The 20,796-nt window shown below is 43.8% G+C and overlaps 1 protein-coding gene across 2 annotated transcripts in view; it reads right to left on the minus strand.

Annotated features, from left to right (window-relative positions):
* Positions 1 to 20,796, minus strand: part of pxdc1b (PX domain containing 1b) — a 52,737-nt gene that overhangs the window by 23,813 nt on the left and 8,128 nt on the right. For both annotated transcript variants that reach the window (XM_059945661.1, XM_059945660.1), the window contains exons 2-3: positions 15,919 to 16,010; positions 14,989 to 15,106 (exon numbers count right to left, since the gene is read on the minus strand). In XM_059945661.1, coding sequence (XP_059801644.1) covers positions 14,989 to 15,106; positions 15,919 to 16,010 — 210 coding nt within the window. The remainder of the gene's footprint in view (positions 1 to 14,988; positions 15,107 to 15,918; positions 16,011 to 20,796) is intronic.

Below are 20,796 nucleotides of genomic sequence, written 5' to 3' on the forward strand. Positions count from 1 at the left end.
ACTTGATTTGACTTTTGTGAATTCTTTCCTCTTGTAACTGAAACTGGTGCAGCCACATAGATGCTATGGACCAAAAAACATTCCAGTACCTCTACTTCCTCGAAAGGCTAAGGAATTTTTCTATGATCCCCAATGACTCTCACCAATTTTTATAGATACACCATAGAAAGCATCCTATCTGGCAGCTGCTCTGCCCAAAATAGCAAGAAATTGCAGAGAATTGTAGACACATCTAAGTCCATCTCAAAAAGCAGTCTCCTCTCCGTGAACTCCTGTCTACATTTTCTGCTTTCTTGGGAAAATAGGCAACATATCAAAGATCCCACTCAATCCGGACATTTTCTCTTCTCCCCCACCCGTCAGGCAGAAGATACAAAACCTTCAGAACATGCATCATCCAGCTCAAGAACATTTACTATCACACTGTTCTGAGACCATTGAATTGTCCTTTAGTACAATAGATGGACTCTCGACCTCACAATCTACCCAAATTGGCCTTTACACCTTATTGTCCACCTTCACCTACTGTCACTTCCTCCGTAATAGCAATAATATAGTCACAGACTCTTAGAGCAGTACAACACAGAAACACATTTTGGCCCATCAAGTCCATGCCAAAACTATTTAATCTACCAACTCCCAATGACCTGCACCAGGACCATAGCCCTCCATATCCCTATCATCCATCTACCTATCCAAGATTATCTTCAATACTGAAATCAGGCTCGCATGGACCACTTGTGCTCATTCCAAGCTTTCCCTCTGAGTGAAGAAGTTTCCCCTGTTCCCCTTAAACTTCTCACATTTCACCCTTAACCCCTGACCTCTAGTTGCAGTCCCACCCAACCTCAGTGGAAAAAGCCTGTTTGAATATACACTATCTAGACCTCTCATAATTTTGTATACCTCTATCAAATCTTTCATTCTAAGGAACTTAGTCCTAATCTATTCAATCTTTCCTTATAACCCAGGTATTCCAGACCCAGCAACACCCTTGTAAAATTTCTCTGCACTTTTTCAACCTCGTTTACATCTTTCCTGTAGGTAGGTGAGCAAAACTGCACACAATACTCCAAATTAGGCCTCACCAATGTCTTATACAACTTATGAGGACCAATGTGTCTAAAGCTTTCTTTATGACCCAATCTATCTGTGACGCCACTTTCAACAAATTATGGACCTGTATACCCAGATCCCTTTGTTCTACCACACCTCAATTCCATACTGTTCACTGTGTAAGGCCTATCCTGGTTGGTCCTACTGGAGTACAACACTTCACACTTGTCTGCATTAAATTCCATTTGCCATTTTTCAGTCCATTTTTCCAGTTAATCACAGTATCACCCAGATCATTGATACAGATGACAAACAACAAAGGGTCCAGCACTGATCCATCCCTGTGGCACACCACTAGTCACAGGCTGCCAGTCAGAGAGGCAACTCCCTACTACCACCCTCTGGCTTTTCTAGCGAAGCCAGTCTAATCTAATTTACTACCTTATCCTGAATGGTAAGAGACTGAACATTCTTGACCAGCCTCTCACGTGGGTCCTTGTCAAATGCCTTACTAAAGTCCATGTAGACAACATCCACTTTCCTGGTAACTTCCTCGAAAAACTGTATAAGACTGGTTGTACATGACCTGCCATGCATGAACCCATGCTGATTATCCTTAATCAGTTCACGTCTATCCAAATACTTTTATATCTGACCCCTTAGAATACTTCCAACAACTTTCCCACAACTGACGTCAAATTCACCAGTTTATAAGTTCCTGGTTTCTGTTTAGAGCCTTTTAAACAATGGAACAATATTTGCTATCCTCCAATCCTCTGACACCTCTCCTGTCACTAAGGATGATTTAAATACCTCTGCTGGGGCCCTGGCAATATCTGCACTTGCCTTCAATAGCGTCCAAGGGAAGAACTTGTCAGGCCTTGGGGATTTACCCACCCTGATTTGCCTCAGGGTAGCAAACATATCCTCCTCTGTAATCTGTACATGGTCCATGAAGTTGATGGTATTTTGCCTCACTTCTATAGACTCTGTGTCCATTTCCCAAGGAAATATAGATGTAACAAATTCATTTAAAATCTCACCCATCTCTTTTGGCTCCATACACGGATTACTATTCTGGTCTTCCAGGGGACCAATTTTGCCCCTTGAAATCCTTTTGCTCTCAACATACCTGTAGAATCTGTTAGGATTCTCCTTCACCTTTTCTGCTGGAGCAAATTTATGCCTTCTTTTAGCCTTCCTGATTTATTTCTTAAGTGTTCTCTTGCATTCCCTGTACTCCATAAACACCGCATTTGTTCCTACTTACCAATACCTGCTATGCATCTCCTTTTTTCTCTTAACCAGGGCCTCAATATTTTTTGAAAGCCAAGGTTCCCTACACTTGTTATCTTTACCCTTTATTCTGACAGGGACATACAAGCTTTGTACTCTCAAACTTTTGTTTTGGAAGGCTCCCACTTCCCAAGTTCACCTTTGCCTGACCCAGTCCACACTTGTCAGATTATTCCTGATACCATCAGAATTGGCCTTTCTCCAATTTAGAACTTCAATCCATGGACCAGACCTATTTCCTTGCATACTTAATTTAATGCCATTGTAGTCACTGGATGCAAAATGTTCCCTTTCACAAAATTCTGTCACCTGCCCTGTCTCACTCCCTGATAGCAGATCCTGTATCGCTCGCTCTCTCACTGGGATTTCTACGTACTGATGAAGGAAACTTTCCTAAATACATTAGACAAACTCTATTCTGTCTAGTCTTTTTACAGTATGTGAGTCCCAGTCAATATGTGGAAGGTTAAAATTACCCACTAAAACAACCTTGTGTTTCTTGCAACAGTCTGGGATCTCTTTATAAATTTGTTCCTTTAGATCCCTAGGACAGTTGAGTGGTCTGTTATATAGCCCCATTAACATGGTCATACCTTTTTATGTCTCAGTTCCACCCATAACACCTCACTAGTCGAGTTCTCCAGTCTGTCCTGATTGAGCATTGCCGTGTCATTTTCCCTGATTTGTAATGCCACCCTCCTTTTTTAATCCCTCCTGCTCTGTCGTGTCTAAAACAATGCAATACTAAGCTGCCAGTCCTGCCTCTCCCCCATCCAAGTCTCACAAATGGCTGCAATATCATAATTCCATGCTGAGCTCATCCGCCTTTCCTACAATACTTCCTGCATTGAAATATGTGCAGCTCAGGACACTAGTCACACCATGTTCAACCTTTCGATTCCTAAAAGACCTGCTGGTGGAAAAGATTTTAGAAATAATAATCTGGTTGAGGAGTAGTAGTCACCCGAAGCAGCATCAATAGTGATAGTGACACTTCCTTCGAACCAAGGGTGTAACAATGGGTACTCACATGGATCCCCGTTATGCCTGCCTTTTTATTGGTTCTGTGGAACAGTCTATGTTGCAAACCTACAGTCCCCAACTCCTTCGCTACACTGATGACTACATTGGTGCTGCTTCCTGCACACATGCTGAGCTCTCTGACTTCTTCAACTTTGCCTCCAACTTCCACCCTGCCCTCAAATTTACCAGGTCCATTTCCGACACCTCCCTCCTCTTTCTCAATCTCAATGTCTCCATCTCTGGAGACAGCTTATCTACTGACATTTGTAAATCAACTGATCTTTTACAGCTACTTGGACCATACAACTTCCCACCCTGTCACTTGTAAAAATGCCATCCCCTTCTCTCAGTTTCTCCATCTTCACTGTATCTGCTGTCAGGATGAAGCTTTTCATTCCAGAACTAATGAGATATCCTCCTTCTTCCAAGAAAGGGGATTCCCTTCCTTCACCATCAATGCAGCCTCAACCACATCTCTTCCATTTCAAGCATGTCTGCCCTCACCCCGTCCACCTGCCACCCCACCAGGGATAGGGTTCCTATCATCCTCACCCACCACCCCACCAGCCTTCGCACCCAGCACGTAATTCTCCATAACTTCTGCCAAGGGGGTCCCACTATAAAGCACATCTTTCCCTCCACTCCTCACATGCTGCTTTCCATGACTCACTTGTCCATTCATCCCTCCCCACTCCTCCTGGTCTTATCTTTGCAAATGGAACAACTGCGACACCTGCGCTACATCTCCTCCCTCACTACCATTCAGGGCCCCAAAAAATCCTTCCAGGTGAAATGACCCTTCACTGTTGAGTTTGTTAGGCTCAGCAACTGTGTCCAGTGCTCCTGGTGTATACCGCCAAGACCTGATGCGGATTGGGAGACTGCTTTGCTGAGGACCTTCGCTTCATCTACCAGAAAAAACAGGATCTCCCAGTGGACTCTATTCTACATCACATCTCCATTCCAACATCCCTCCTCAATTCTACATCACATCTCCATTCCAACATGCCTCCTCAATTCTACATCACATCTCCATTCCAACATGACTCCTCTATTCTACATCACATCTCCATTCCAACATCCCTCCTCTATTCCACGTCTCATTTCCATTCCAACATGCCTCCTCTATTCTACATCACATCTCCATTCCAACATCCCTCCTCTATTCCACGTCTCATTTCCATTCCAACATCCCTCCTCTATTCTACATCACATCTCCATTCCAACATCCCTCCTCTATTCCACGTCTCATTTCCATTCCAACATGCCTCCTCTATTCTACATCACATCTCCATTCCAACATCCCTCCTCTATTCCACGTCTCATTTCCATTCCAACATCCCTCCTCTATTCTACATCACATCTCCATTCCAACATCCCTCCTCTATTCCACGTCTCATTTCCATTCCAACATGCCTCCTCTATTCTACATCACATCTCCATTCCAACATCCCTCCTCTATTCTACATCACATCTCCATTCCAACATGCCTCCTCTATTCTACATCACATCTCCATTCCAACATCCCTCCTCTATTCTACATCACATCTCCATTCCAACATGCCTCCTCTATTCTACATCACATCTCCATTCCAACATCCCTCCTCTATTCTACATCACATCTCCATTCCAACATCCCTCCTCTATTCTACATCACATCTCCATTCCAACATCCCTCCTCTATTCTACATCACATCTCCATTCCAACATGCCAGTCCATGGCCTCCTCTGTCTGCCACAATGAAGCCATACTCAGGTTGGAGATCCAACACTGTCTGGGTAGTCTCCAACCTGATAGCATTAACATTGACTTCTCAATCTTCCAGTAACTGCCGCCCACCTTTCATCATTCCCCATCCACTTTTCCCTCTGTCACCTTATCTCCTTACCTGCCTAACACCTCTGTTTGGCACTCCTCCCCCTTCCTGTTCCTCCATTGTCTTCTGTCCGCTCCTGTCAGAGTCACCCTTCTACTGCCCTTTATCTTTCACCAATCGACTTCCCAATTCACCCCTCCCCTTCTCCCGGTTTCACCTATGTGCTTCTTCCTTCCCTCCCCCTACCTTCTTGTTCTGAGTTCTCATCTCTTTGTTCCAGTCCTGATGAAGGTTCTCAATCCAGAAACGTTTACTCTTTTCCATGGATGCTGCCTGACCTGCTGAGTTCCTCCAGCATCCTGTGTGGATTTCCAGCACCTGCAGATTTGCTTTTGTTATGGATAGTAATAGATGGGTGCTGGATGTAAGTGGACTGGTGGAATGTACTGATGTACAGCTCAAAATTACACACAGGGAAGTGTGAAGTTACACATTTAACAGGAAGAATGAGGAGAGGCAATATAAAGGATATATAAAACTTAGAAACTTCTATAATGTGTGGCGAAGAGCATATTGACTAGTTGCATCATGGTCTGGTATGGAAACACCATTGCCCTTGAACAAAAAAGCCAACAAATAGCTGTGGATACCCAGTCCATCGTGGGTAAAGCCATTGAGAATATCTACAAGGAGCACGGTCACAGGAAAGCAGCATCCAGAATGAAGGACCCCCACCATACAGGCCACGCTCTCTTCTCGCTGTGCCATCCTCACAACCTACAGCACCAGGTTCTGAGCACGAGGCTTCTGTTGACCAGAGCTGACCATGGGTATTGCATCCTAGCTGCCTGGGCGGTATAATATGGAGAGCAAGCTGTTGCCCACGTAACAAGCTCCCCCTCTCCGCAGAACTGGTGAACACAAAGGAACAGCAGAGACCGAAACAGTTTGGTGCCAGCAGAGTCGCAGGAGCTGCCAGTCAGCGTTGATCTCAATTTGGGACTCTGCCTTAGGGATTCCAGTGCTGGAGTTTTCCCCTTGGGGTTTACTCTCAAAGTCTTCCCCATGAGTTTGAAATCAGAGTTTTCCTTCTCCTAGATGAGCTGCTAACCATGGCTGCCAAGCCCCATCTGTCAGGAACAGTTATTACCCCTCAGCCATTAGGCTCTTCATCCAAGGGGGTAACCCCCCTCACCCCAACACTGCACTGTTCCCACAACTCACTTTCAAGTACTCTTCATCTCACCTTCTTGATAATTATTGCTAACTTATTTTTTTTTCTTTTTGTATTTGCACACTTTATTGTAAGAAAATGAATCTCAAGGTCTACTTTGATAATAAATTTATTTTGAACTTTGGATATTGTAGAAGGTGCAGGAGCAAAGGAGATGGGAATGTGTGTGCACATTACATTGAAACCATCAGGGTAATTTTAAAATGTGGTTAATGAAACATCGACAGCTCTGGACCTAATCTACAGAGGCACAGAGAATAAAAACAGTGAGCTCTTGCTGAGCCTCTGTTAAACATGGGTCTGGTTTCATACGGAGGACTGTGTTCAACTCTGCTCACCCCATTACAGTAAACGTGAAAGTATTAGCACAGATTCAGAGGATGTTCCTGGAATGGACTAGTTACAAGGAGAGATTAGAGGAATTGCCACTGTTTTCTCGAGGGAAGACTGAGGAGCAATTTGATAGAGGTATGTCAGATGATTGAGTGATCAGGGTAGAGTGGACTGTGAGAAGTATTCAGGTTACCGGAAAGGTCACGGTCACAGGCATAAAGCAAAAGAGAAAACAAGTAGAAGTGATGTCATAGAGTCATACAGCCAAACAGCACAGAAACAGGCTCTTCAGCCCACCATATTCATTCTAACCCTCTAGGCCATCTACACTGATCCCATGTGCCCATATTAGGACCATGTCCTTTATGCCTTCCCTCCTTAAAATCAGAATCAGAATCTTGCTTAATTTATCACTGACATATGCCATGAAGTCCATTGTTTTGTGCCAGTAATACAGTGCAAGACAATAATAAACAAACAAACAGGTAAACATCCACCAGACAGAAGGAGGAGCTCCAGCCCAACATTTCATCTAAAAGACCCTCATCACTGCCCAGCAGTTCCAGCCTGGTTTTTTTTTCTCCCAATCGTTAGAATAGGGATCGAACTCTCTGATTTAGACCATAGACATTATCCACAAAGATGACTCCTCAGAATATCAAACTGGTTTATTATCACTCTCACAGGACATGAAAGTTGTTGTTTTTCAGCAAGGTGCAAAACTACTATAAGCGACTAAAGTAAATAGTGCAAAGAGAAAGGAATAACAGGATAGTGCTCACGAATTCATGGACCATTCAGGAATCTGACAGTGGAGGGAAGATGCTACAGTGGTGGGTCTTCAGGCTCCTGTACCTCATCCCTACTGGTATTAATGAGAAGATGCATGTCCTGGGAGGCGAGGCACTGCCTTTAGAAGATGTCTTAGATGGTTGTAGGGCTTACGGCCATGGTGGAACTGGCTGAATATACCATCCTCTGCAGCCTCTTGCAATTCTTTGCATTGGAATCTCCGGACCATTCAATCATCAGAATACTCTCCATAGTACATCTGCAGCATTATGCCTGAATCTTTACTGACATACCAATTCTCTTTAAACTCCCATGCCTTCTTCATGATTACATCGATATGCTGGGCCCAGGCTAGATCTGGAGATGCTGATGCTGAGGAATTGGAAGCTGCTCACCCTTTCTATTCCTGACCCCCCTCAGTGAAGATCATTCTCCTGCCTTCCCCTTCCTGAAGCCCACAGTCAATTCCTTGGTCGTGTTGACATGGAGTGTAAGGTGGTTGTCGTAACATCACCCAACCAGCCCATTTACTTTCTCCTGCTTGCCTCTTTATTACTTGTGTAAGTATCTTTTAAATATAGTGATTAATTCTACCACCTCCTCTGGCAGGGAGTTCTAGATATCAACAGTCCCTGTGTTAAGAATTTACCTCTCAGACCTTTTTAAAATGTTTATTTTCTTGCAATCTTACACTAGTGTCGCTAGATTTATTTTATCATGCTTTGTACGTGAGCAAGTAATGCATAATTTATGTTAATTTATGCACTTGTCCTAATTTTGTAATGTACTGTTATGCTGCTGCAAAAATATTTTTTCATTGGCACTTACCCCGTGTGTATGTTGGCCTATGACAACAATAAACTAACTTTAATCTCCTCCCTCTCACAAGCCACAGCTTGCTTCGCACCATTGGGTCAGTGTCAATAGATTGCTGAGCATTTTGTTGAATCTTTCCATCACTTGGCTACATCAAGGGGTGACATGGTAGAGATCATAAGGGGAATAGACAAGGTGAAAGCAGTTTTATATTCTCCAGGGAGGGATGCTAAACACAATGGGTATAGTTTTAAGATCAGAGATAGGAGATTTAAAAGAGACATTGGTGGCAGTTTCTTCATGCCAAAAGGGTAGTGGGTCTTTGGACTGAGCTGTCAGAAATAAAAAATGAGGTGGGCACATTAGCAATATTTAAAATCCTCTTAGATAAGTACATGGACAGCTGGCAGTCCCACCTGTTTCACGCTCTACGACTCTCTCTGAAGCAATACTGTGTTGGACATGCTTGCTTTTAGTCCAGCAGGTGGCAGCCAAGAGCTAGTAATAAATTCCCACTAGCAGCCGGCCAGTCTCCCTCCCCATCCTGGTGCCTTTGCAGAAAGCAGGCTTCCTTCCTTTCTGTTTTCTATGTCATGAGTGACCTATCACTTTGCACGCATATCAGTCGCACATCTTGAGCACAGGTACCTAAAAATGTCAAAAATAAAGCTGTACTCCATCTGTTAATCACATTTACAATGATTCGCTACAGCCCTGATTATATAAACGGCCTTTGAACAGATCCACAAGTTCACTTGCGTGGGTCCTCAAAATGGAATGGTGCACAGGAAGGCTTTTCGTGTGACACTTGTCCAGGTTTCCTTTTCTGGTGTCCGAACAACCCAGGGGAAGAGGGGGTTTTATTCTGTACAGCACACACCAATTCTAAAAGGAAACAATTTGACATTTACACAGCTGGACTTGTGAGGACTATTCTCTTACAGTCAACTAAGTTCTGGTGCCAATGCTCACAGATGACGCCCCCCCCCCCCCCCCCCACCTTCCACCACCCCAGCAGGTTGTTGGTGTTTAATGTGGCTGTGTGAACTCTGGAGAAAACCTGGATGTGTGAGAATGTTGCAAACACCCACATCCAGCAGACAGACCAAGTCCTCAGTCCTGGGAACAGGAAAGGATAATGTTTACTTATGAGCCTGGAGAATATCCAGAAAAATAAATGCCACAGCAACACACACAAAATGCTGGAGGAACTCAGCAGGTTAGACAGGATCGATGGGGGAAATGAACAGTCGACGTTTTGGGCCAAGACCCTTCATCAGGCCTGCAGAGCCCCTCCAGCATTCCATGCCTGATGCTCAATATATCCAGCTTCCACAGGATTTTGTGTCTCGAATGAATAAGTTCCTTCAACATTACCGCATTTTATAGGGTGTGCAGGGGTTTGCACATTAGTCTAACTCAGGTAGGTCACAAGATATTGCAGATGCTGGAGCAAAAATAAACTGCTGAGCAACTCAGCAAAATACGGAATCTGGGCCACAGGCATTGACCATCCCTTTGCCCCCATGGATTCTGTTCGACATACTGAGCCCCTCCAGCAGTTTGCTTTTTGAATGTGACCTGGTCTCACCCTGGGAAGTGGAGAGTGGATTGGGAGCAGCTCGAGGGGAAAGCAATATCCTTTGAGTGAGAGGTGTTGAAAAGTGAGATAGTACAAGTTCAGAGTCATGTCAGCCCCACAAGGGTAAGAAACAAAGATGGTAAGCTTAAGTAACCTGGATTAACAAAGCTATTGGAGGTATGGTCAGGGAAAGAAAGAAGCCTATGCCAGTTATAGGAAATACGTATAGAACAAGTCTCTTGAGGATGATCGGGGATGACCAGGAACACTTAAAAAACAAATTAAAGTTAAAAGGGCCATGAAATAACCTTGACAAGTAGAATGAAGAATTATATTTTAGAAGAAAGGGGGTGGTTAAGGAAGGAATAGATCCCCTGAGGAAACAGAGGAGTAATCAATAGACAATATGTGGAGCCCAGGGACAGTGGATGAGCGAGACGCTAAACAATACTTCCCTCCAGTATTCACTAGGTAGGATGTGGAGACTGGAGAGTTAAAGGAGGAGTTTTGTTAATATTCTGGAGACATCTATATCAGGAAGAGGGAAGTGCTGGAAATATTGGAGAGCAATATGGTGGATAAGTCCCCAGGGCCTTTTAGGCTCTATCGCAAGATGCTAAGAAAAGCAAAGGAGCTCTGGTGGAGACTTCTTTCTTTTTCATGATCACAAATGAGGAATCAGAGAACTGGAGGATATGCTATGTTGCCCCCACTTGTTTAAAAAGGGCAGAAGAGATAAGCCGGGAAATCACAGGCCAGTGATCATTACTTGAGAAGACAGAATTTATGCTCAGTTGGAAAGTCAGGGTCTGATTAGGAGGTGTCAGCGTGGTTCTGTAAAGAGAAGATCACGTCACACAAATCTGACTGAGTTTTTGACAAGATTAATTGATTAAAAATTGATTAATGCAGTATGGTAGATGTGGTGTACGTAGAACTTAGCAAACCTTTCCACAATGTCCTACACAGCATGCTGCTCTGGAGTTTAAGATAGCCAAGCAGTGCTGGTGATAGGAGGCAGAGGGCCATGATAGATGGTTGCATTTCCAACTGTATGCCTGTAACCAGATAGATTGTGTTGGGATTGTTGTTGATTGTAATATACATATATAATTGACTGGGATGAGAACGTAGGAGTATGATTAATAAGTATGCACTTGACACAAAAATTGGTGGAATTGTTGATAACAAAGGTTGTCTAAGGATATGATGGGACATAGAAAGTTGGGTGGAGCAGTGGCAGATGGGTTTTAATCCAAACAGCTGTGAGATTTGTGAGGTCTTTGTGAGGTCAGATTTGAGTAGGACAGAGAGTAGATGGCAGACATCTTAGCAGAGTTGATGTAGAGAAACAACAGGGTGCAAATTGATATCTCCCTGAAAGTGGTGACACAGCTGGAGAGGGTATGCTTGCTTTCATAAGAAGAGGTGTTGAGTATAGAGTAAGGACATTGTGTTGGAGCTGTGAGAGACATGTACGTATCATTCTGGTTGCCACACGACAGTAAGGAAGTGGCAGCCATAGAGAGAGTGCAGAATAGGTTCACCAGCATGTTGCGCAGAGTGAAGGGCTGTAATTATAAAAGGAAATTGGGTTAATTCTCACTGAATTGTAGGAGGCTGAGGGGTGATGTTATAGGGGTTTATAAAATTACGAGGGACGTAGGTAGGAGAGAGGTTCCATAATGTTGTTATAGCCAGGGGTGGTAATGGAGACAAGCTCCCAATACCTATTAAACACTTCCAATGGCGTGCACCTCTAATAGCCTCTGAAAACCAAGTCCAGCTCCTGGCCTTCGCATGTGGCTTAGCTACTAAGCCTGGTGGAACAATTTTTATTGACAGGAGAATGGACAAAGGCAGGTTACTGGTGCCTTAAAACCAGTCTCTTCAAGTCGATGAGGCTTGTTAACTGTGGTTGGCAGCTCATCTAGGAGAAGAAAAGCTCTGATTTTAAACCTCTACAGCTATACCCACTCACTCATAGCTTTGGGTGCAAATGCTGAGGGAGAAATCTGGAGCTGGAATCCCTAAGGCAGTTCTACGTTGAGTTCAATGCTGACTGGCAACTCCTAGGATGCTATTGGTGCCATTCCCTTGAGTTCATCAGCTGCATGGAGGTGGGGAGCTTGCTCTGCCCAGAATGCTACATCCATGGTCAACCCTGACCGAGGGAGGCCTCAGGTGGGAGATCGTCAGGAACTTTCTCCCAGAGCAGGGAAGTCTACAACTTATTTAGAACTAGAACTAGAAGACATAGTTGAAATTGAGAATTAAAGAAGCCCTGGGAGGTAAGTTTTCACACAGAAGGCAGCAAACATTTCCTGCCAGAGGAGGTTGTCAAGGCAAATATGATGACAATGTTTCAGAAGTGTTTGGACAGGTGGTTGGATGGAGAAGGTTTCAGGGATCTGGCTCAATATGGACAAATGGGACTGAAGTAAATCAGCTTCATGCCTGGTCTGGATAATGTGGGCTGAAAGGGCCCATTTAGAACATAGAACACAGAACAGTGCAGCATGGGAATGGACCTAATGTTGTGATGAACTAATTAAACGTTCCTTCGCCCAGCATACGGTCCATATTCCTCCATTCAGGTGCCTATCTAAAAGCCTCTTAAATGCCTCTATCTGTGATTCTGTCTCCTGGCAGCACACAGGTACCCAGCACATTGTGTGTAAAACCTGCTCCAAATATCTCCTTTGAACTTCCCCTTCACCGCTCCAGTATTAGATATTTTGCCCCTGGGGAAAGGATACTGGCAGTCTACTCTATCTCTGCCTCTCATAATTTTATAAACTCCTATCAGGATTCTATGAGGGAGAGACACCACCAGCACACAGAAGAGTTCGCACCAATAGGAAAGGACGTTCAGGCTAAGGAATTACTGGCAACACAGGGAGGAGGAAATAGAACCATAGAACATTACAGCACAGAAACAGGCCCTTTGGCCCTTCCTGGCTGTGCCGAACCATTTTTCTGCCTAGTCCCACTGACCTGCACCTGGACCATATCCCTCCATACCCCTCTCATCCATGTACCTGTCCAAGTTTTTCTTAAATGTTAAAAGTGAGCTTGCATTCACCACTTCAACTGGCAGCTCATTCCACACCCCCACCACTCTCTGCATGAAGAAGCCCCCCCTATTGTTCCCTTTAAACTTTTCCCCCTTCACCCTTAACCCATGTCCTCTGGTTTTTCTCTCCCCTAACCTCAGGGGAAAAAGCCTGCTTGCATTCACTCTATCTATACCCATCATAATTTTATACACCTCTATCAAATCACCCCTCATTCTCCTATGCTCCAGGGAATAAAGTCCTAACAGGTTCAACCTTTCTCTGTAATTCAATTTCTCAAGTCCCAGCAACATCCTTGTAAGCCTTCTCTGCACTCTTTCAACCTTATTAATATCCTTCCTGTAATTAGGTGACCAAAACTGCTCACAATACTCCAAATTCAGCCTCACCAATGCCTTATACAACCTCACCATAACATTCCAACTCTTATACTCAATAATTTGATTTATAAAGGCCAATGTACCAAAAGCTCTCTTTACAACCCTATCTAATTGTGACGCCACTTTTAGGGAATTTTGTATCTGTATTCCCAGATCCTTCTGTTCTACTGCACTCCTCAGTGCCCTACCATTTACCTTGTATGTTCTACCTTGGTTTTTCCTTCCAAAGTGCAATACCTCACACTTGTCTGTATTAAACTCCATCTGCCATTTTTCAGCCCATTTTTCCAGCTGGTCCAAATCCCTCTGCAAGCTTTGAAAACCTTCCTCACTGTCCACTGTACCTCTAATCTTTGTATCATCAGCAAATTTGCTGATCCAATTTACCACATTATCATCCAGATCATTGATATAGATGACAAATAACAGTGGACTCAGCACTGTGGCACACCACTAGTCACAGGCCTCCACTCAGAGAAGCAATCCTCCACTACCACTCTCTGGCTTCTCCCATTGAGCCAATGTCTAATCCAAATTACTACCTCAAATTTGCTAAACTGAAATAGTTTAGCATACAACATAAAATATTTGAGATCAAGATCTTTGATCACCCTCAACCTCCTGTACTCCGAGGGATAAAGTCCTAGCCTGCCCAGCTTCTCCCTGTAACTCAGGCCCTTGAGTCCTGGCAATATTCTCATCAATATTGTTTGCACTGTTTCCAGCTTAATGACGTCTTTCCTGAAACAAGGTGACCGAAATTGTACACTGTATTTGAAGAGCAGACTTTACGAAGCAAGTAAAAACATAACTATAAAAAGAGTGCAGGAGCGGTGTTTTAAGTTATTCCAGCAATAAAAAGAGTTTATTGCCAGAATGTCAATTGAAGGGCAAAGACTTAACAACTTAGCAAGGCTCAAGAGCCAATGCTGTAATCCTGTGATTGGGCCACAGGCCTAACCCACTGTTCAGCACTTGCTACACACTGGCATTCATGGTAGTGGTACTACCTCACAGCTCCTGAGTCCCAGGTTCGATCCCGACCCCAGGTGCTGACTGTTTCTGCAGTTTGCACGCTCCCCCTGTGACCACGCGGGTTTCTCCCAGATGCTTGGCTTTCCCCCACATCTTAAACCGACGTAGGTTAATTGGTTACTATAAATTGCCCCAGTGTGTAAGCCTGTGAGGGAATATCCGGGAGTGTTCATTACCACATAAGAGAGAATAAGGTACAGGTCAGGGCTGGATTGCTCTCTTGAGGTTCAGACTTGACAGGCTTTCTCTGTGCCATAGGAAAAGATGGAAATAATATATGAAAATAAAAATCAATCTAATTCCTCTGCAGCCCCTTCAAAGATCAACACAATACCACGATTGATCTGTTACCTCAATGTTACTCTCTGCCTTTGTATCCAGGAGTGTACCAAACTTTTGTATGAACACAAAATCACCAGTGGATTATTGACTGGAAGTCCAATGTAGACTGAGCTGCCAGCCCCCCACGGGCTTTGTGAGGATTTCCCAGCCACTGGTGTTATGCCTGTGAATAAACAAGTATCGATCGAATAGTCTGTGTACTCACCTGATACTTTCACTGGACTTTGGAAGGTCATCTGAACCTTTTGGACATTATCATTCTTTAATACTTGGTCTATGGATGATCTCTCAAAGAAGGTGAGGACAACCTCTGACCTGGAATACTGAAAACAAGTTTGTTGAAATGACTAACAGTATGCATTCATTTATTAGTGGAATGTTACTGAAAGTGACTGGATGTTTAATGACCATAGACCAATTGGTTTCCTCAGTCTTCTCTGGGGCAGCTAATAAGTGGAACGCTATTGCTGTGGGATTAGAGTTACAGGTCATGCAGACTGGGTTACAATGGAGGATTTCCTTTCTGAATGGGCTGTGGTCAATCAGAAAAGGTTTTGTCCTCAATACCTCAGTATCTACAAAGGAACATGAATCTTCATTTAGTTTCTCCAGCATAGGGGAGACCACATTGTGAACACTGACTGGAGGAAGTGCAAGTGAATCACTTGGAAACATGGCTGCAGGCCCTGGATGGTGGGAAGAGAACCGGTTGCATCTTCTGCAGTTGCATGAGACTGTGCACTTCAATATAGTGTCACTGGTGTAGATGGAAGAGTGAACATCGGAGCAACCCTTCTGAATTGTTCAAGGGGGAGGGGAGGGGAATACGTGTCAGGTGATGGGAATCTCCTGGCAGCTGGAAGAATATTGAAAGGATGATCCATGTGGAAGGTGGAAGTTTAAGAAATGGGGAGCTTTGTTGTTGCTCTGTCGAATGCGGAGAAGAGATATGGCAATTACATCAGATATGCATAAGACTTGAATTGGTGCCATCCATCCTGAAAAGATGCCGGTATCCAACTCAAGCCCTTTAGCCATGTGAAAATGTGGGAGTGTTTGGAAAGCATGAATCAACATTCAAGACTTTCACTTACACCACAATCAGCGTCAACAGTCAACATATAGTGATACTTACTTTGCAGGGCAAGTTAATTATAATCTTCAGGACCTTCTCGATTTCATTCAACCTTGTTTCTATGTCAGGAGCTTCTTTTACGGCAACTAATCCTAGAAAAGACAGCGGGAACATAAAAATGATCAAACCACCTGGTAGTGGATGCGAGCTTAGCTTAGCTTCTGGTTCATCCAACCAGTTATCAACAATCTCAAGCAGAAAGTTTGGAATCAAGCTGTAATTACGTCCTTCAGACTTAAGTCCTTAGAGTGATCCAATATTGAAACAGGCCTGTTGACCCACTGTGTCCGTGCCAATCAACTGCCTATAAAACTAACCTCATTTTTTTTCCCTCCCTTACTCCCAGCAATTCCTTCCAGATGTTACCACCATATTGCACACCAGCAGCAAATGACAATTGCTGTCTTTAGGACCCATGAAGAAACCCCCATTGCCACAGGGAGAAGATGTAAATTGCACCCAGACATTGCCCAGGGTCAGGATTGAACCAGGCTCTGGGTACAGGTGCCACAGTGCAGCCCTGGTTGTCGATAAATTCCATCACTTCAATGACCTCCCACTCCATAAACATAGGTTATTGTTTCCTGCACTCTTTCTGTGTGATAGAGCTCACTGCTATGACTTTATTAATCTCTAGCTGAAGGTTACAATAAGAATGAGGAAGGGTCCCTGGAATCTTTCCACCTCATGAACTTTATTAATTTTGACTGGTTCCATTCCTAGCAATCTGGTTGTGGCAAAACCATAGATTAGGTACTTCTGCTCATCAAGTCCATGTCAACAATTAATCACCTCGAGGTACAGTCCCCTCCCCCCCTTTACTGTCTTGTATAATTTTATGGGGTGCTTTGAGAGATTGGTCAGGGCACACTTTAACTGCAGCCTTCCAGACAGCTGCGACTCCTGCAATTTGCCTACTGCCAAAACAAGGCTATGATCTCCTTGGCCCTACACTGATCTCTGGAGCATCTGGACAGTAAAGGCATCCATGTTACACTACTGTTTACTGACTACAGTTACACCTTCAATACAATAAGTCCAAGCAAACTCATCACCAAACTCTTGAGACCTGGACTCAATACAACCTTTGCACCTGGATCCCTGATTTCCTGACCAACGTTCAGTAAGGATAAGCGACAACACCGCCACAATCACCTTCAACACTGGCACCCCAAAGGCTGCACCCTGAGCCCTGTACACTCATGGCTGCATGGCCAGTTTTTCTCTAGCTCTATTTACACATTTGCAAATGACGCCATAGTTGGCCATATTGCAAATAGTGATGGGTTGGAGTACATGGTGTCAGGACAACAACCTTTCGCTCAACGTCAGCAAACAAAAGAGCTTAAGAGGGGTAGTACATGTTTACATCAACAGTGCTGGGGTCGAGGGAGTTCAGAGTTACAAGTGTCTAGGAGTGAACAGCACCATCATGATCCAGCCTCTGACGTCTCTGCCAAGAAAGTTCCTCAGCACCTCCACTTCCTCAGGAGGAGAAAGAAATTGGGCGCATCCCCGTCGACACTCACTGGTTTTTAAATTGATACACCTCAGAAAAGATACTGCCCAGATGCATCACGGCTGGCATACCAATTCCTCTGCCTGCAACCACAAGAAGAGCAGAGAGGCGCTGACAACACAGCATATCGCAGAAGCAAATGCCTTGCTGCCTCTGTAAAGCAGCCAGCACAATCAAAGCCCTCCCCTTCCCACCAGACGCAGCTTCTGTCCTAACGAATGGCTCCCCAATACCATAAGATGGACTCTTGACCTTTTACAATCTACCTGGTTATGACCTTGCACCTTTTTGTCTATCTGCACTGCACAGTAGCTCCATATTCTACAATCTGGTATTGTTTTAGCTTGTACTACCTCAATGCTCCGTGTAATGAACTAACCTATATGAATAATTTGCACGACAAGCTTTTTGCTGTACCTCAGTATGAGACAATAATAAACCAATTTGCCAATTTATGTTCACCCTGTTTATACCTGTGGTTCTGAAGCTGTTGCAAGGTTTTCATTGTACCCGTAGCTCATCATACCCACGCACGTGACAATAAACTCAACTTGCCTTGATCCGACCATCCTTGGGGCTCTCCAGTCTCAGATTCACCTGTCCACTGTCAGCACCAAATTCAGAACCACCATCTCTCCGATCCCATCAGTCTATCCATTGCTTACAATTACTCATTGATAGGGTTATGTCTGACTGGAAGCTATGGGCCAGGGATGGGGGCAGATGCCATCTTGATGCCCTGCTCCAGTTCACCTGTATCTGGAGGTTTTGGTGTTTGCATTCCTAACCCTTGCTCACCTCTCCAACCTTCTGCAAACCTCAAAGCCTTCTCACCTAAATGACAGTACTTGTCCATGTGCCCACGGGCACCACCATAACCCTGTGCCAACACGAGCCTGTATCCCCATGCACGAGCCCACTCTGGCTCTGAAGCTCCAGGCCTTGCCACATAGTCCTGTCAGTGTCTTTGGACTGTGTGCACGAGCCCACACACCCTTCTGCCCCGAGGTGTGGGACTGCTCACACAAATGTCACCTCTATCAGGCCAAGATCACCACTCTTACCTTTTACCTCTTCATCTGCCTGTTACATTGCCTCCCCACCCCCCCCCCCCGGTCCCCTCCTCCTTCCCTTTCCCCTATGATCCACACCCCTCTCCTATCTCCTAGATTCCTCCCTCTCTAGCCCTTGACCTTTCCCACCCACCAGACTTCACCTATCACCTTCCAGCTAGTCTCCTTCCCCTCCCCCAGCTTTTTATTCTGACACCTTCCTGCTCAGAAGAAGAGTCTTGTCCTGAACATCAACTGTTTATTCATTTGCACACATGCTGAGTTCCTCCACCATTTTCTGTGTGTCGCTGTCAACAGGGAGGATTTCATGGGACAGTTTATGTTAGGTTTCACTCTCTTGTATCCAAAGACTTCAGAAATAGATGCAGGAAGAGGACATTTAGCCCATCAGCCCTATTCCACCATTTAACAAGATCATGACTAATCTTCCTCCTCAGCTGTGTTCTCCAGTCCATCCTAAATACCGCAACTCCTCTGATATTGAGAAGTCCATCGATCTCTGATTTGAATGCCATCAGTGACTGGCCTCCACAGCTCTCCGTGGTAAAGAGATTCAAAGTGACAAAATTTCTCCTCATTTCAATCCCAAACAACCAGCCCTTTACTTTGAGTCTAGTTGGTGATTGCCAGCTCTAGTCTTCTCAGCCTGTATCTGAAACTGGTCGTTTGAAATTTGGAATTAAGACAGTAAATGCCAGATTAAGCAGAATCTGGGGAGAGATAGGCATGGTTAACATTTCAGGCTATTCACAATCAAAATCATTGATTTGGCCAATGTAATCTCTCCACAAAGTGAAAATGGGAATGTGAGTTGTGAGGGGAATGGCAAGTGGCTTCAAGGTGATGCAGTAAAAGTTGAGTTTATTGTCATATGTACAATTACATGCAGGCACAGTTGCAATAAAATCTTACTTACAGCAACATAATGTATCTAGCATTATATCAGCAGCGTTCACAAGAGAAAATATAAATTAAATGTAACCCAGACTTTTTCTTTTTGTTAATCAACTCTCAATCTATGTTACTAAATTATTATGCTCAATTCCATTTACCCTTACCTCCTTATTACAAGGTTTCTGAAAATTCAAATACAACATATATCCACTGTTCTCATCTACTCTAGTAGGTATGCCTCCAAAATATTACATACTCCATGACTTCCCATTCGTAAATTCATGTTAACGTTGCTCAGTCTTTTAAGTGTCTTGATACCTACACTTACTATAAATTATGGCATCATTTCTACTTTTTCCACTGACTAAAGGTCTCCAACCTGAAACATTACCTCTATTTAACTTTCTAACAGATGCAGCCTGACCTACTGAATACTTACTGCATTTCCAGCAGTTGCTTTCCCACATTCACTCTTCCTCCTTCCTTGGCATTTGCTACCTCTAACCTACAGGTATCAAACTAGAATCTATAGAAATTTGGAAGATAATAACCAGAATAAATTAAACAGTGTATCAGAGTTAATTTGTTGTAACTCTGGATTAACATTCCAGACCATTTATTGTTTGAGGAGGTTCCTGGCAAAAAGGAAATCTCAAATTTAGTAATCTCAGGATCAAACCAGAATTGTCCTGTGATTATCTAAATTGTTCTGGCTTTGCATCAGAATCAGATTTATTTTCAACAGCATGTGTTACGAAATTTGTTAACTTAGCAGCATCAGTATAATGATAAACACAGAAAGAAAAATAATAATAAATTAATTATGGTATATTGAATAGATTAAAAGTAGTACAAAAACAGAAATAATATATTTACTTTTAAAATGACGTAGTGTTCATGGGTTCAATGTCCATTTAGGAATAAGGTGGCAGAGGGGAAGAAGCTGTTCTTGAATCGTTGAGTGTGTGGCTTCACCTCAACTTTTATACTTCTTTCCTGACTGTAACAATGAGAAGAGGGTATGCCCTGGGTAATGGGGGTGCTTAATAATGGACATCTCCTTTCTGAGGCTTTTCTCCTTGAAGATGTCTTGGGTACTTTGGAGGCTAGTGCCCCAGATGGAGTTGACTGACCTTACGACTTTCTGCAGCTTCTTTCGTTCCTGTGCAGTAGCCACTCTCTACACCCCCTCACCCATGAAACAGTGATACAACCTGTCAGAATGCTTGATGAGTACATTTTAATTTCTGCTACTTTTGCTCTGTTCTCCTGTCCTCATCCTGTTATCCTGTGCTCTAAGAAACACGCCCACCCTTCTCTGTATCTTTAAACCTGTTGCATCTCTTAATGTATCTCCAATTCTTCCCAGTTCTAATGAAATATCACACTGAA

The sequence above is a fragment of the Hypanus sabinus genome, chromosome 20 (assembly GCF_030144855.1).
Source record: "Hypanus sabinus isolate sHypSab1 chromosome 20, sHypSab1.hap1, whole genome shotgun sequence".
NCBI lineage: Eukaryota > Metazoa > Chordata > Chondrichthyes > Myliobatiformes > Dasyatidae > Hypanus > Hypanus sabinus.